This window comes from Serinus canaria, chromosome 2 (assembly GCF_022539315.1).
Source record: "Serinus canaria isolate serCan28SL12 chromosome 2, serCan2020, whole genome shotgun sequence".
NCBI classification, from domain to species: Eukaryota; Metazoa; Chordata; class Aves; order Passeriformes; family Fringillidae; genus Serinus; species Serinus canaria.
In genome coordinates this window covers 77,227,462-77,244,952 of record NC_066315.1, presented here as the reverse complement: position 1 = coordinate 77,244,952, position 17,491 = coordinate 77,227,462, and the positions used below count along the sequence as shown (strand labels likewise).

The following is a 17,491-nucleotide window of genomic DNA, read 5'->3' as shown; positions in this document are numbered from 1 at the left end:
AGTACGTGCCATGCCCTGTACAGGCAAGGAGAGCTTGGTGGCTTCATTAAAAGAAATTAAGTAGAAATATAAAACTGATTTCTGTCTTTCCAAGGACATGTCTGCAATAAAAGCAGCTATAGGGTCAATGCACAAATCAATGTAACAATGACCCTGAGATGGGTTAAAAAGCAGTGGTGAGTTAGACAAGTGTTCTGCTAACAAAGCCACATCTGTGTGAAGAGCACAGAGACAAGATTGTGGCAGAGGCTTCCTGCCCTCATCCCTGACAGGATGGACATGGCTGGGGAGGCCATGCCGGGCTGTGCCACCCACTGCTGCCCACCTGGAAGCTACAGCAGCAATGCAGGGGGGCCCTGCAGTGTGCAGTGCAGTGAGGGTGACTGCAGATCTGCAGAAACTGGGCTTGGAGCATGGATACTGCCATATTGAAGCTGCATCACTGCTACTACAATATAACTTGTACCAAGACCAGCAGTAGTTACCTCCTGGATTTCAATCATTTTTTTCCTGGTTACTGTTAAGCGGATGTTTGGGAGTTTCCTGAGTTCCAGTACATGCACTGTTCACAGTCACAGACTGGTTTGTGTTGGAAGGGACCCTTAAAGATCATCTAGTTCAACTTTCCCCGTCACAGTTAGGGACATCTTTCCCTAAATTCTCATTAATTCTCCCACAGCAAGCTTGGATTGTGATGTGTAAGAAGCCAAATGACTTGCACTCAGATAGAAATGAGAAACTGGAGGTATTTCAGAAAATGCATAAACACATTGTGACTCTGCTCTTACTCAGATGGAAATGTGTCCCATATTCATCCTGGGATTACCATGTCTTTACTTATTTTAAGTAGAGCAACATCAGGAGCTAAATTTCCATGGAAAGAATTACACAGCCTGGGTACTATGTCAAGGCACCAAATTTTAGAAACTCAAGGCTCAACACTAACTCCCACTCCTTGTTTTGGGTTCATTATCTTCAGACATGATCACATAGCTTAGCTGTAGATCACCAAAACCCTGAAACTCTTCTGTGCCTTTAAACCTACCCCCCACAAGCCTTTACTTACCCAGCAACTTCCAGCTCCTGCCCAGTCAGAAACCACTATTGCAGCCCCTTGTTTGGGAACTGCCAACATCTGCTGGTAAGAGAAACAAAACTCACAGACTGGGAACAGTCTGCTCACCTGCATCCCCCATGGATCAGGAGAGACCTTTACAACAGCACCCCCAGCCTTGGAAGAGCTGCTGGGCAAAAGGCACACAGGGATCTGAGAGCCACAATGAGTAGAACACTTAGTGTCCTAATAAAGGACTCAGGAAAAGCCCAAGAGCATTGCATCTTTATTATTACTTTCCAAAGAAGCCTGACAAATGTAGCATGTCCACAAATGCACTTGGCTTTAAAGGGGAAAGAGGACATGCCACGTGCCACTGCTCAGTCAGCCAACAACACCGAGGCAGAAGTCTAGCTCTATAGACAAATGTTCTAGTTCTGCACTACCAAGTCAAAGAGAGGTTAATTATTACTCACCTATTCAGGCAAGCCCCAAAATCCTTCACTTAATTGGGCAAAAACACAGCTAAGCATGGAAGGGAGCTGCTTCTTAAACAAAGACTTTTAAACTAAAAGTGTAATTTGTGGGTTCAGCACTGTACACAGTGCAATAAAGACACGGAAAGACCCAGACTGCAGTTGGTGCTCTTCTGAATAAGGTTAATCCTAACACGTGGAGCCTAGGAAAACCAACCGTCTGTCTGAACTGGTTCCCAAACTCAGCAGGGAGCCCCTGGAGTCTTCAAGACTCTGCCAGGGTCCCCAGGGCAGTCTCAGTGCATTGCTACTTCAGGCTGGTTTTTTGCATCCTCCTCACTTCCCTGGCTGTTGTCCCCAAGGAAGAAAATCAGTCTGCTCCTTCATGAGGTTGCAAGCCATGTTTTATTTTACAAAAGAGGAGGCCAGTTGACCCACGGGTGCGCATTAGCTACTCCCTACACCATTTCCATATTGCTCATATGACCACAGACACAGGTTTAAAACAAAATTCAGAATTTTATCAGAACTGTAAATGTACTGACAGAACAGACACTGCACTGCAGGGAACAAAACTTACTAGAAGTGAAATGATTCATAAACTCATGTATTTATTTCAGACTGGGGCCAAACAGCTTTCATCACTTATCCAAGTATGCTTGAAAACCTTCCTTTGAGCAGAAAACAGCACAAGTGGAGCTATTTTTAAATCCATCTAAAAAACAGCAGGGCATGACATACCTTACTTTTTACCACATGGTAAAGATGAAAAACTGGAACAACCTCTCTCTTTTATCCATCTGAGGGCCTACATGAGTAACTTTATTTATAGCCACTAATGGCTACTACTACTGACCTTATTTTTTCTCCTCACAAACCACCTTTCCATCAGGGAATTTAAGCTTTCAGCAATTCAGACATTTATGTTATTCTTGGTCAGTATGGCTTTTGAGCTATGAACAAGCTTCCCAGGTCACTGGGAAAAATAAACAAACAAACTTTTTTTTTTTTTGGCTGCTTTGGGTAATTCCAACTACAAAGGTAAGAAAGAGGGAGAAGACACACAAACTAATCAAATTTTTTTGCTTCTAAATAACCTTAAAGTAATTCCATGCCATATATTTCCTCCTGTGCAGAACCAGCAGCTGTGCCAAATAATGTACTTAAATTTAAGAAATGGAAAAAATACATGCAATATACAAGAATCGCAGGTAATATCAATATTAGCAAGGAACAACAGGTTAACAGAAGGTACAAATATCCTGTTTAGATCTACACCAGCAAACAATACAAGGTATTCTTTTCCCCCCATGCCTTTCCTCTTCATTGGTACACAGGGAAAGGAAGGAACAGCACAGCGCTGCAGCTGGAGTACAATAAAATATCAGCAAGCTAAATAAATATATACACCCACAAAGGAACCAGCACCTTACAGAGTCATACCTCTGAGCTTACTGACACAACCTTTTTTTTTTGCAAAGCACAAAGAAGCATCCTTACTTCCCGGTGGTCTCAGACCCTTCCAAAAGTGAAGATGTAAAGAGCAATCAATCCCACTGGTCACAGGTGCAGACTACCTCCAGCAGCCTCAGCAGCAAAACATTTGCCAAGTGACAGAACTCTTGAAATTTCTCCCTTTTCTAACAGTTACAAAGATCTGATAAAAATGCAGCTCTTTCCTGAAAAACAAGTGCTAATACCACCACTGGACTTCTGGAGAGAAAGAGCCACTTGCTGACTATTTGCTCCTCTGGTGGAGTGTCTGGAACAAAATGAGTGGAAAAGATGATCACACAGCAACAAAAAGTAGGGAAACCACAAGAGGGAAGATTTTATTACAATAATTTTTGCCACCCATGAATCACTACTAACAAATGCCAAAGTCCCATTTTTTGCAATATATATTACAGCAGCTTTCTTGAGAAAAACCACAGATTTTTCCAATATGCCTATACCAAACTATCTAGAAGCACATCATTGCTCAATACCACTACAAAAAAAGATATTAAAAAGACTACTATAAAACGCAAGAATTTCCAAAATACTGGCATTTATAATGGAAGGAGCTGTTGACTCCCTCACAGGAAGAGAGGCCCTGCAGAGAGACCTAGACAAATCAGAGGGCTGGGCAATCACCATCCACATGGAGTTCAAAAAGAGAGAAGTGCTGGATTCTGCACCTGGGATGGGGCAGCTGTGAATGTATGTGCTGGCTGGAGGTGGAGAGATGGGCTGGGTGCCCTGGTTGATGGAAAGTTGGATATGAGTCTGCAGTGCCCTGACAGCCAGGAGGGCCAACCCTGTCCTGGGGGGAATCAGGCACAGCATGGCCAGCCAGGCAAGGGAGGGGATTGTCCTGCTCTGCTCTGAGCTGGGGCAGCTTCTGTCTTGAGTCCTGTGTGCAGTTTTGGGTGCCACACTGTAGGAAAGGTATAAAGCCATTAAGGAGCACCCAAAGGAGGGCCACAAAGATGGTGAAGAATCTGGAGGGGAAGCTGTACGAGAAGCAGCTGAGGTAACTTGGTCTGTTCAGCCTGGAGAAGAGTAAGGGGAGACCTCATCACTGTCTACAACTTCCTTCTGAGGGAAAAGAGAGGGGCAGACACTTCTCTCTGGTGTCCGGTGACAGGACCCAAGGGAATGACGTGGAATGATGTGTCAGGGGAGTCTAGGCTGAGTATCCAGAAGAGGTTCTTCACCCAAAGGGTTGTTGGGCACTGGAATAGCTCCCCAGGGAAGTGGTCACAGCACCAAGAAGCACTGGACAATGCTTTCAGGCACATGAAGGGATTCTTGGGGGGTCTTGTGTAGGGATAGGAGTTGGACTTCAGTGATTCTTGTGGGTCTCTTCCAACTCAGGATATTCTGTAATACTAAAGACCTGACCAGCAAATTCACACTCAAAACCTACAGCTAGGAAAACTCCGGCTTGTTAGAGGACAGCAACAGAAAATTATTCTACAAATTTGAAAGGAACTACAAAGCAAAAGAAAAGCTTAATTCATACATTTCAAAGCTGTAGCTATCAGACACTGTATCCAACAAGGAGCCCCTTTGAGGAGCCATCCTTCTAAACCATCTGCTCCTGCTCAGAGCTCTTCTCCTTCACCTCCCCAGGAGTGCCTGGGGCCATCCCAGCAGCAGTGTGACCCATGATCTGTTGCTGCAGGTGTCTGGGCCTTTGCTGCCTCAAGCCTTTCTTGTCCCTTCAATTTAGCCACTGATTTATGTGCATCCACTCTTCTTGCCTAACATCTACATGCAGAGTGGGAGGCACATCCCTGAGCTCTTGGACAGTCACAGCTCATACTGGCTACCAAAACCTCTGATGCCTTCCAGCAGGAAAAGAAAAAAAAAAAAATCCCAGGAAAACAGCAAAGCTTTTGTGGCCTCTCTGACTGCATAAAGCGACTGTGCACTTTTCAAATCAAATGTTTCCAAGCAATACAAAGAAGTGTTTCTGTAAGTGGCACACAATTTCAAGAAATCAAAATACAGAATTACAGCCTTTATTTGCCTGAGTCCAGAAGCACCTGGAACACAGTAACTGCTGATTCCCTGTCTGAAGGAAAAGGATTCCATGACTCAGTGTTTTCCTTTTTCACTCAGTAAGAACTGCTGAGAACAAGGCACCAGCGAAGGATCACTGGATGCTCATAAGAAAATGCACAGATTTCCGTACCACTTTCTGTCCTGCACCAGCTACTGATGGCATCTCCACCTTAACTGCATGGTACAAAGGCATGCTACTGACAAAGGTGTAACTACACAGTAAAAGTTTAATACTACTATTTCCTCACACTGCAATTGAGTTTATTCATGGGCTTCTGTACAAAAGAAATCTGGGGTATTAACTACTGCACCAGAGTCCTAGTCATTTAAGGTACTGGATCACCAAGGCAAAATGATGGCAGAAATGGTGTGATAGGAACAGAAACTGGGAGTAGAGACTCTTAAAATTAACACAAAACAGAGAATCAGCCTTTTGCCTTAAGTGCTGTGAAAACACCGAAATCCCATTTATTGTCTCTTAAAACTTCTCAAATTTGGTGTGCAATTATTAGAAATTTTATTGCAAGGAGGAAAAAAAGGGGTCTGAAGCACAAATTACATTTTCTAGCATAGATTTGCTGAGTATGTTTATTCCTTGAAATAGCTTATCAAGTACCACACGGCAGAATCCGACTGGAGTTTCAAGAACAAAGAGCTCACTTCATGGGACACTCCTGCTGTATACGGTCTGAAAGGCAGCAGGAAATGCCACCCTTCAAAGCCCTGCTGTAAACGCTGCTCTTATTCTCTAGTGGGGAATAGACTAATTGATTGGACACACCAAACAAACCTATTCATCATACCCATCACCAGAAAGCTGTAATGAGGGGATAAGCCCTAATCACAAACCCAGTCTATATTTAATAAGGGGAAGAGATCCAAGAAGACGACCAGCAAAGCAAGAAGTCTGACCTACAGAATGAGCATCTACTCCTTGTCCTGACGTGAACTCCAGTGTGACTCCTGACGTGACTCGTGTCCCGCCAACTTGGCTCCTTTCTGAAGCAAATAAAAATATAACCTAACCAAGACACAAAGCTGGGTTTGATCCACTAAAATGGTCAAACAGAAATGATGTCCACTGGCTCTGTGATCAGATGCGTACATTAAACAAAAGGATTTGACTTCTCCTCAAGATAAACAACTTCATAAGAAAAACAATCCCATTCTCTTAGCAAATATATTTAACTTAATCGGAGAAAACATTTCAATGTCACTCTAAACAACAGCAACTAAAATAAGAACAAATAATCCATTTCCCATAATGCCATAAACATCAATACTTTTTCAAAACAATGAATAAACTTCTCTTATCTGCTGTCCCCAAACCCAGGGCCAGTTTGGCTGAATGCAAAAGAGAAGGCGTGAGAACCTTTCAGAGAAATCCTGCACTTCTCTCAGAGAGATCAACAGGCACATGCAGTGCACAACACGAAAACCACACAAGGCTTTGCCAGTAGCACAACTTTCACAGTTCACAAGCATTTTAAGAACTACAGAAATTTTTTCTCCAGATGCCGGGTAGTTCATCAAAAGTAGTTTTCTAAAGCCTTCTGAAAGTTTGTAAGAGAAAGAGGGCCAAGGGATTTGGGGTGTTAACTCTGCTGACAACTTTCAGTAATACCCTGCTTTGTAAATCCAGCTGACAGCTGGCACCCAGCAACCCTTGAGCCTCAGGTCTCTACCTGAGGTTGTGCTACAGGCACCACAATGAATCCTGACTTTGAAACCATGATAGCAGACTTGGGCAGCAGGGTGCCACTCTGCCAGCATTACTATGCCAAGAAGTTAAGAACAGAGAACACAACCCAGAAGATCCACCATACTTATAATTACAACCCCAGTACAGAGCCAGATGTGCCATGATAAAATGCCTTCAGGTAAACCTGCTCAGAGTGGGAACACAGTTTTGCCCCCCAGGGGAAAAAGCAACAACCAAACATTTTCCTCTGCTAAGGTGTCCTCACAGCAATGCCCTTAAGGGCATCCTCCAAAACAAAAGAGACTTGTATTAACACACTCTTGTATCGCTGACCATTAATAAGGATTATGAATAGTTTCCCAAGAATATATAGGAAAAGGCAATAGTAATACATCAAAGGGCAGTTAATCTTTTACTTCCTGAGTCCTCCCACACAGCCCTTCACCCTGTACATGCCACCAGCCAGGATCCTGTGCAAAGGCACAACTTGGTCCCTGAAATCTGCTGCTGAACTACCCTCTCTTTCTTCCTTCTTGCCTCATTTGGAACAAACCAGAACCAAAGCCACCAAAAATGTCATAGAAACATTTAATCCATCTAAGAGATGGATTAAAAAGAACATTCATTTCTTGAACATTCACCTTAGCTTTACATTAAGTCAAAAGGGTTGCTGCAAGATGAAAACGACAGGCTCTCAAAGAAAAGAAAGTCTGATACCATAAAGCAGGCATGATGGCCCACTGAAACAATGTATGTATCTGCTACAATGTATTAGCATACTAATACAGGAATCCTATTCAACTCTAAAGTCTGGCAGGACACTGGATTGTAGATGAGTAAAGTCTATCCTCTAGAAAGTTTTCCTGCAGTATGCCATTAATCCTGGAAGGAGTAAGAGGTATTACACTGGCTCCCATAGTAAGGCGCTGCTCCCATATGTTTACATTTACCTACTGGGGACGGGGTCATTGCAACACACAAGAAATCCTGCTTAAGGTTTATTTTATCTGAATTTTCCATGCAAGTTTAGCAAACCATACAAGTTACCAGTACCTTTCACTTTTGAAAACTTCCTTCCATATACCAGGGTAAACTGCAGAGTTTTCCCCAAAGTTGTAAAAGGGTTGAAGTGTGCCTTGTTTTTTTTCCAGTAACTGTTTGTGGCCACCCCTTGGGGGAAAAGTACCTAAGCACAACTGCACACTAGGAAAAACTACAAGGTCTCATATAGAAATTTAATGTTAAACCCCTCTACAGAAGAGCCTAGAGAAAACAGAAATGTTAACTTTGGCCAGCAAAACCGAACACACCCCAATTTCTGCCATGCTTTCAGTGTGAACCAAAATTGTGTCTGTTCCTAGTAACCTATTCAACAGAAAACCCCATATATTTTTAAGTTACTCCAGCATCACTCATGCTTGAGATTTCAGTGAAAAAGAAAAAAAAAAAAACCCAACTCCCTAAACTTTATACCAAATAAGAAGGCTTTCACAGGCTGGACTGAAAAAAGGTCACTTAGCCCAAAGGAAAACAGCAGCTAAATAGAGAGCAAGTATTTACATTAATGAGTAAAACAAGCACAGGTATGACGCATTTACAGCTGAATCAACTCAGCAGCCTTCCCCAGTCAGTCTGCAATGGGAAAGTGTCTGTCCAGTCACAATGCCTACAGAACAAGACCTTGCAGAAAAGCTGCAAGACATCCCTACATTGGGTGTCCTGGCTCAGGGTATCAGAAACAAGCATAAATGATATTTGAACCTGCCTGAGATTACAGTATTAATCACTGGCTTTGCAGAAAATGAGTCTAGAAGTGGACAGTATATTCTCCCCCAACATCCCCCCTCTTCTTACAGGAACACTTAGAAATACAAGCAATCTTTACTCATTCCTTCTCTCCTAATGAATCTTTCCTAGTATATTTTCCTAATATAATGCTCATATTTTCCACATAGCAAAGGTGCAGTTTCTTCTTCAGCACGGATACAGTTTACTTGACAAAGCAGATCTGGAGCAGGGTCAATATCAGTTCCCATTCTGAATCCAAACTTGAAAAATTCTGCCATTATAAGAATGGGGTGTTTGAGCTACTTAAGAGACTTCTTAAGGAAAGGATAATCCACTTAGCCTTTCTTAATCAGGGGCTGTCCAGAACAAAGTTGCATTACAGTAAATATGGCCAGTGGATAATGCTCATATTTCAGACATAGGACATCTTAGAAAATCCTTTTTAGGATTGGAGGACAAAAAAAAAGCTACCATGCAAAATTTGAACCAATAATACCTAAACCCAGTAATTTACCATTAGCTATGGTCCCAAGACCAAATCATCCTCATTTATGTCTCACTAATGGTTTAAAATGTCACATAATGATAAATATCAGGAAAAAGCAAGAGAAACAAGAACACCTAAGCCATGACCCTCTGATACAAGCCTGAAGTCATAATTAATCAAACAAGTTTTGATGTCACATCCCAAAACCTGTAAAGTTGTCACAATTAGTGACTTAAGGCTGATAATTCTTTTTTTTGCCCCCTCAGCAAAAGTCTGAATTCAGAGTAACTTGTACCTCCTGCCCTTCTACCCATACTCCACCCAAAACTATGTTCCTGGCTCTGACCACATCTGGAGACAGTGATTCACTAAGGAAAAATACTGGCCCTGCAGCCAAAAAGGTTGGTGAGATCAAACTGCCCAGAGGACACGCTTCCCTTCAGAGCTGCCACTGCACTGCAGTCAACCCACGGGATGCTCCAGGGGTGGAGCTGCTGCTTCTGCTCTTGGCTGGAAGCTGCTGCACCTTCCACTGGGTCAGCACCCATCCAAGAGACACAAAAAGGCATTTGTCTTGCTAGAAACTTTTTTAGAAGTACCACCAATATTAACAATCCATACTGAAAGAAAAAAACAGAAGGAGGCACATTATTCACTCGCTAGGGGTTGATTAGCACAGTGACACTGTATATAGATATTCACACATATGCTCCAGCACACAGAGCCAGGGACCTACCAGTTTTTCTTCAGCTATTTTCTAAAGTCAAAAAACAGATTAATGAGATTATAATGGTCTTACCACACTGAAAACGAAGATCCTGCTGAAATCACCAGAACAGAAGCCTATTGTGGTACAACCATGCATAATTATTGATAAGGGGCCCCAAACTTTTCCTTCCATCTTTTGGGGCAACAAGAGCATTGTAAAGTTGCAAGGTATCTCAGGTTACTCATTGGACAGTGCACAAAACTCCCCACATGACACTGAAAACTCAAGCTACCCTTCCTTTTTGCTTCCCTCTCGTCCCCAAAGTGGTCCTCTCCTGTCATCACAGAATCATGGAAAAAATATGGAATGTTTCTGATAAAAGCCCGTGCCACTTGGCCTCAAAAATCAGTTGGGACTAGCTATGCTTTCAAGCACTATTCCCTTTTACCAGCCAGCAAGCTGTGTGACAGCTCTGAAACAAAACAAAACAAAACAAAACAAACAAAACAATAACAACAACAACAACAAAAAAAAAAACAAACAAAAAAACCCCAAAAAAACCAAAAAGAAAACCACAAACAAACAAGAGGTTCACAATGGTCAGTATCACCCATACACAGTACTCACCAAATGAAAACATGTATAAAGAACATCTTCTTAGAGCAAAATAGCTTACAGACTACTAAGTGCTAACACAACATACAATTAGGGAAAAGACCAAATAAAAAAATGAAATTAACATTTCAGTGAGGTGTCACCAGAATGTAAAAAAAACCCAGACTCAGAAGCAGCCAAATCTTCTGTAATAGTGGGCTTCACAGCTTTTCTCTGGTTGGAGACTAACTGAACATACCAAATAAACCACAAGCAGACCCTGCAGAATGTAGAGCCTCCATTGCCAACTTCAAAACTTACGTATTTTGCAGCTTTAAGAGAATTCTTGTGTCATTTTACAATATGTGCAGTGCCAACAGGGTTGCTAGGCTCCAGCCCAGCCAGGACAATGTTTCAGTTGCACAAATTTGTCTTATGAAAGGCACATGTGAATATCAGTGGTGGGCAGCAACCATTAAATGATACTGATGAGCTCAATGTGATTTCCAACTTGGAGAAATAAACCTGAAAAAAACTTCATCTTTCTGACCTGATAAGGTAGAGCTAAGCCCCCTTGAAACACCTTCTATTCAAAACACAGTGCTCTCTAATTAAGCTAAAAATAACTGTAGACAAAACAACCATCAGCTTTCAAGAAAACCTATGTATGAGAAGTCAGAGCTCAGAAAATTCAGAGAACACAGCCAACATCAACAGCCAAAAGAGACACTGTTTCTGCCTGGCATGGCTTTGGTGCTCAGAAGGTCTCCAGAAACACCTTTATGCCATAACTCACGGGTTTTGCCCCAACAGACTAAAGGACAACTTTGCTGGTGTAAGCTACACAGCTTCCACCAATACCAAAAGCTGGAACATCAGACCCAGGCTTGTGTTACTATCCAAACACTTGTAAATGAAAACTGGGGAGACTTCAAAGGTCATCCCAAACATAAACACTGTGCTGCACAGCACAGCCAGAATCTATGTATATCAATGCAGGGATTTATTTGCATCACCTGAGATGAATAACCTTGGTGGTGCCAAGGCCAGGTGTCTGCAGGAGATGATGAAGCCCTCAAAGGACTCAGTGCTGTGAGGCTGAGATCTGCCAAATGTTGCAGCAAAAGAGCATTCAAGACAAAGCTTGCTGCAAGCTGCAGAATTAAGAGCTTCCAGGTTCAAGCAGATTCCTCCTCTGACAGCTTCCTGAAGCTGAATTTTTGTCCCATATCCTTCCTTTTGAGGACGGTTCAACACTTGCTCCCACAGAATACACGCTGGGAGCCCTCTTCTTAAAACAGGGTACACAGGCAAGTATGTGCAACTGTGGAGAACAGAAATTAAGGACACCATTCTGAACTCAGGGTACCAGTGGTAATACTAAAAATAAAAGCATGGCAGGCACAGAGTATCTGCTGTGCCTCAAAGGACACTGGGGGGATACCCCACAGTTCCAAATAAACAAAAAAACTGTGCAGTGTTGGATAAACATCAGCAGGACCTCTATGATGGTAATGCCTTTATAGTGATCTCCTTCAACATCATCTACCCAGACATGCTACACAGAAGGCAGGACACACAGTTGTTCTCCTCCCTTCTCCTCAATTTCCACAGTTGCAAGGTTGGGGGGAATTCCTTTAAGGTTGGCAGCAGCTAAATCCAAACAATCCCTGCAGCCACCACGTGCTGCAAGTTAGCTCCCCAGAAGCTGAGCATCGGCTTGAAGGACAAGTTTGGACAAGATGACCTACAGAAGTTTCTCCCAACCTCAAGCCCTTTCTGACCTCCACTGGGTCAGCAAATGCCACAATTCTGTGACAAGGACAGCAGCCACGGTTCAGTGTAACATCCTGTACATACTGATCAAAGTGACTACCATGTAAGAGGAAGAAGATAAACCTGACTTCTGCATCCTCTTCCCCTGCTGCCCTGATAAGCCCTGCTTGGGAACTTGAGATGCTGAAGGGGCAGTTTGAGCTCGCCTCTCCTTGTCTTCTGCCTCATCTGGAAATTACTTTCTTCCTTCCCTCATGGCATACATCCCCTCTTAGCAGGGATGCATTCTCACTGGAAGAAAGTCTGACCTCAGCTACCACAGGAGCCTGTTCCCTTGAGAGCACTCTGGCTGTTGGTAAAACATATGGGAACAATTTTTTCAGGCTGTTTCAGGCAACGCAGCCAAATGGCTCTATTGCACATACCCATACAGGATTTCTACAGGTTTTAATACTTTAGATAAGAAAATATGACTACAAAAACAAACAAAAAAAATTAAAATTCTACCTCCAACCATCTTTCAAAGATTGTAAGGTACATAGACCAATCAACAGCCTTCAAAAAAGCATCAGAAAACACTTTTCCTCTGTACTTAGAATGCAAATTTTTTATTATGTTAATACCTTGCAGCAATTAGAGCATTTTGGGGAGTAAGTTACAGGACAAACTTTTCTAGCCTAATTCTTTACTAAGAGTCATGGGTTGTTTTTAAATTGGTTGAGCTAGAAAATTGGGACAGGGATGGAAGTCAAGGCTTCCCAGGAGACAAGTGCAACCACTTGTTGTCCTTTAACAATAAAAGCTAAGAATACTAAGAAAGAGTAAAGAAAGGCAGCAAGTCCCAACAGGACTACATCCCTTGTGATGCACCTCCTGCTCTCCAGAGGTGTCTCACTCAGTTGCCTCATTTTGTTCCAGTAAGCATCACCCTATACTGAGGCATGCTATATTTACCATCTAGCTATGGAAAAATATGGGAGAAATAATAATGCAGGGGTTTTGGTTTTTTCCTATTAGCACTTTTAAGTCGTACAATATTTTCTGTAACACTCAGACTGAAGACACTTCTGCCTCCAGTGTAGTGAACAGGAGCTTCTTGGTAATGCTGAGGAACAACCCCTCTGAAGTGCCAGTATTTACCCTTCCCACTATCAGCTTTTCTCCCAAAATATAATCATATCAGCAGGCTTATATCACTGACAAAGAAGAGCAGAGCACGTTGGACTTTTCACCTGTGCCTTTCATCCAGCTTCCTCCTTCTTCCTCACACTATAACTTATTTTAACAAGAACAGTAATTCCCTTAGATAAGTCAGCAAATATTTTTGTAAAGAGCAGCTGCAGGATGTCTGCCTTGCACAAATTAAATTACCTAGTGGCTCAATCCAGTGCCTTCAACAGACATTCTTCTGTGGTAGCTGGGTCAGACTCAGTGCATTTCTGCTATTGTGCCTCATGCTCTCTATTTTCCATTTACATATGCTCTGCTCCAGAGCGAGGGAAGGAAAATGTTTATACTTGTGGGTGGGACTTTGGATGCAGATTAAAGTCAAGGTGCTATATTTACTGATCTTTTAAAGTAATATCTGCATGTTGAAAGGGAGTCAAAGTTCTTAAGAAAGATCAAAGTCCACATGAAGCAACCACAGATTAACATAAATATATGCTGAAATGCTAACACAGACTGGCAAAATTTACTTGCATTTTCCCTGAAGCAAGTAATTTTGCCTAATAGGGGAGTCAAAACCATGAAAACTCTTCTTCACCTTTATGTAGGGCACACTGCAGTACTTTGTGTTGGGGCGAATGACTCTTCAGACTAATTTTGCAAGGCTAGATTAATACTACTGTATTGCTCATGGCTTACAAGCTTTTGAAAGGTGAGAGCTACATCCTCTAAAGAAAAAAAAAAAAAAGGCAGTATTACTACTTAATTCAGACTTCATCAAAGCTAATCCTGCATTTCTTCCTTCTTATTGCAGTTGACAGAACTTTTGTTGTCTGACAAATGAAAAGCCAACAAGCAATAAAGTGTATGACCTTCTTTTATTTGACTAATTACTATTTCGGTAAACAGATCACCTATTTTTCTTGTGGAAGCATCAACGGCAGCACCAAGAACACGAGGGATGTTGTTTCATGAGGGCAAAGGACAGTTTTGCAGATTAATCACAACCCTGTAAAACAGATGCCTGGCCTGTATTTACAACCCCGACAGTGCAACTGCCTTGGCAAGAGGTGCAATTAAAGCAAGTGTGCAGGCAGTCACCAGAAGTCACAACCCAGTCACGGGCTTTGCCAGCAAACTACAGGCACAACAGAGAAGACATTGATCCTGCACACTTTATGTTCGTAGGGCTGGGTCTACACCAGGCGGGATAAACTGATCCAGTGGAACACTGTTGTACAAAATTCAGCTGGCTTGGACCAGAAGAGGACCCAGGTTCTGAGTTTTATCAAATATCCTAAGTCAGTAGCAAAGCACCTTTGATTTGGTTTCCTCACCCGACATACTGAAGTTGTCAAGGTCCACAAGACCACGGTAAAGCTCAAACGACTTTCAGGAATGCAGCTTCCCTTCTTTGCATTTTGTATAAAAGATTTCGTCTCTACTTAATAGCACACACTCAATGAACAAACCTTTAAAAAAGGGTGCCCAAAGGCAGCCCTGCCTCTGAAACCTTCATCGTTTGCAGCCTCTGGTGCCCGTGCAAGGCGGACAAAGCGCGCTCCCCGGCTTTCACACAGGGAACCCCCGAGGAGGGACTCCCCACTCCCACCTGGGCACGGCTTCAGAGGCTGCCCCGCCGCAGGCAGCAGGAAGCGGGGCAGGGTCCGCACCGGCGCCCCCGCTGCCCGCGTCCCGCGGGGTCCCCGCCGCGGGGGAGGTGCCGCCGGTGGGCGCGGGGCTGGGGGGCAACCCCAGCGGCGGCACCGGAGCCTCCCTCCATCCCCCGCCGCTCTAATGAGTCCCAGTCATCGCCGAGAGCCCGCCCGGCTGCGGACAGCCCGAGCAGCACCGCTGCAGCTCGGCGGCTCCGAGTTCCGCCCCGGCCACAGCCACAGAGGCCGGGAATTTGGGGGGCGCAGCTCCCTCCCGTCCTCCCTCTCCGCCAGCCTCCCGCTCCCCGGGCGCTGCTCCTGTGAGCACCCTGCAAACCCAACTACTCGAGGGAACGAACACTTTCCGAGAGACTCCAGCCGCTCTGCTGCCGGTATCCTGCCCGACAAAAGCGACCCCACGCTGCAGGAGTAGGAGGAGGATCCTACCGGCCCGCGCTCACCTCCGCCAAGAAGTTGTCCATGGTGGCCCCTCGGCCCGCCGGCGGGTGCGCAGCGCCGGGCACCAGCCGCGCACCATGTGCCGCTCTCGTCCTGCCCGGCCCGGCCCGGCTCGGCTCGGCTCGCCCCACCGAGCCGCCTCAGCCGCCGCGCCGCTCCATCGCGCCCCAGCGCCGGCACCAGCCCGTAGCCTTTGTCCGCCCGCCCCCTCAGCGCCGCTCGGCCGGGCGGTCCCGGCAGCGCATAGCCGCCGCGGGGAGCCGGCAGCGGGGGTGACGCGGAGGAGGAGGACAAGGAAAGCTCCCGCCGCCGCACGCTCCTGCCCGGGGCCGCCCCCGTCCCGTCCAGGCGGGGCAGGAGCAGAGGCGGAGCCGGGACCGAGCCGCTCCCTGCGCCGCGCTCAGCCGCGCCCCCGCCCCGCCCCGGCCCGGCCGGAGTGCGGGCAGCGCCGCCCGGGCTCCGCGCTCGGCCCGGCCTGGCCCGGCCCGTCCCAGGTGGCTGCTGCCCCCGGTCCGTCGGCCCCGGGCTCCTGGGGACGCGTTCTCGGCTGCTCCGCGTTGGAATGCGGAGTGAAAGGAGAGCGGGTGCTGGAAGGGGAGCGGAGGCTCGCCCCGGTCTGGGGGCGGCTCCCCTCCCGTGCCCGGCAGCGCAGAGCAGTGTAAAGCTCCGCCATCCGGAGAGAGGTGCTGCCGGAGGTGGTTAAAGAATACGTACCTGCAGGGTTCTGCTGCGGACAGGCAGCCCTTAGGTAAATGTGCAGTAAACTTATGTAGGGGCTCTCCTCCGCCTTATCCGTGTTCCTTTGCTAAATACATCTTGCAGCAGCCACTCACTGAGACATCCCTGCAAATGAAAATAGCCCTCCTTTATATAGTTTTCTAGTCCTTTACATTTCTGCAAAGCACATTTAAAATGCTCAGGTTTTGGAGGCATATCTTGTTAATAGTTTTGTGCTGACCCTGTAGTAGCTAAAAGCCCAAGAAACACAGCAAAGGAGAATCAAATCTTGTGAATACTGGCCTATTTCTTTCACACTGCAGAAAGAAATGTTCCAAAAAATAAGTCACAGCTATAAAGAAAAAAGCAAATACAGTATTCTGGTTTTATGTCACAGGCTGAACCCTAATAATGGTTTGAGAGCTTAAGCATGGGAGCAGAGATATGGGAGACCAGATCTTGATAGTAGAAATAATCATCAGTCTGCAACTCTTATTTTTTAAGATGTCATGGCCAACACATAGAGCACAAGCATCATGAAAAAAAAACAAGTTTAAGATTAGATACACAACACAAGGAAAAACTTTCTAGTTTCACCTTTGTGTCAATAAACCAGTTTTATCTGAATAAGAAGGAGAGCAGGTAAATATGATGTTTGGCCTTGAGATAGATCATGTCCAAAATGGGGTTGTGCTCTAGATTCGCACAGTGACATCCATGAAAACTGATGTGCTGTCAAGGTTAGCAGTGGGACAAACCAACAGAAGAAGGACTTTCTACCAAACAAGTACCTGTTGGAGCCTACATGGGGGCTATGGCTGCCTGTCCTATCACACAGAAACAAGGTGGGGGGAAGTTTTCAGACAGAGAGCAACTGCCTTGGACATGGCCAGCTCCTAGAGACCAGCAGCTCTCCCCAGCTCACCCTTCCGATGGCCAGTGACAGTGGCTTGCAGCAGAAAAAGCAGCAACACTTCTCAGCTTTCTTGTAGCACAGCACAGAGACCCTTGGGCAGCATCTCTGTTGCAGTTTGCCAAGCCCAGCTGGGAGATATCCCACTGGACACCCTGCAGCACCCTGGGGGCTGCTGGGGATCACTCCTCTTGTCACCCCCCAACATCTACTCCTAGGTAAGCAGGTTGTACCTTCCTACAGTTGCTCTGAAACTCTAGATTTGCAAAGGATTTAACCCAAATTCACCTGTCGACACAGTATCAGCTCACACTGAAGTTAGCCTAAATCACTATTTTGCTGTAGATTCTAAGGTATAAACTCCAGTGTGGGAGCACTGTAACTCTGTTCCAAACTACTGCACTTCCAAAGTTACTCCAGGGAAACAGATTTTTTTTCCCAC

General features: G+C 45.0%; 1 protein-coding gene across 1 annotated transcript in view; it reads right to left on the bottom strand.

The window, feature by feature from the left end:
• MYO10 (myosin X) overlaps positions 1–15,539 on the bottom strand; it is a 162,900-nt gene extending 147,361 nt beyond the window's left edge. The window contains exon 1 of the mRNA XM_030231269.2: positions 15,422–15,539. Within this exon, the coding sequence (XP_030087129.1) occupies positions 15,422–15,442 (21 nt within the window). The 5' untranslated portion in view covers positions 15,443–15,539. The remainder of the gene's footprint in view (positions 1–15,421) is intronic.
• Positions 15,540–17,491: the final 1,952 nt, after the last annotated feature.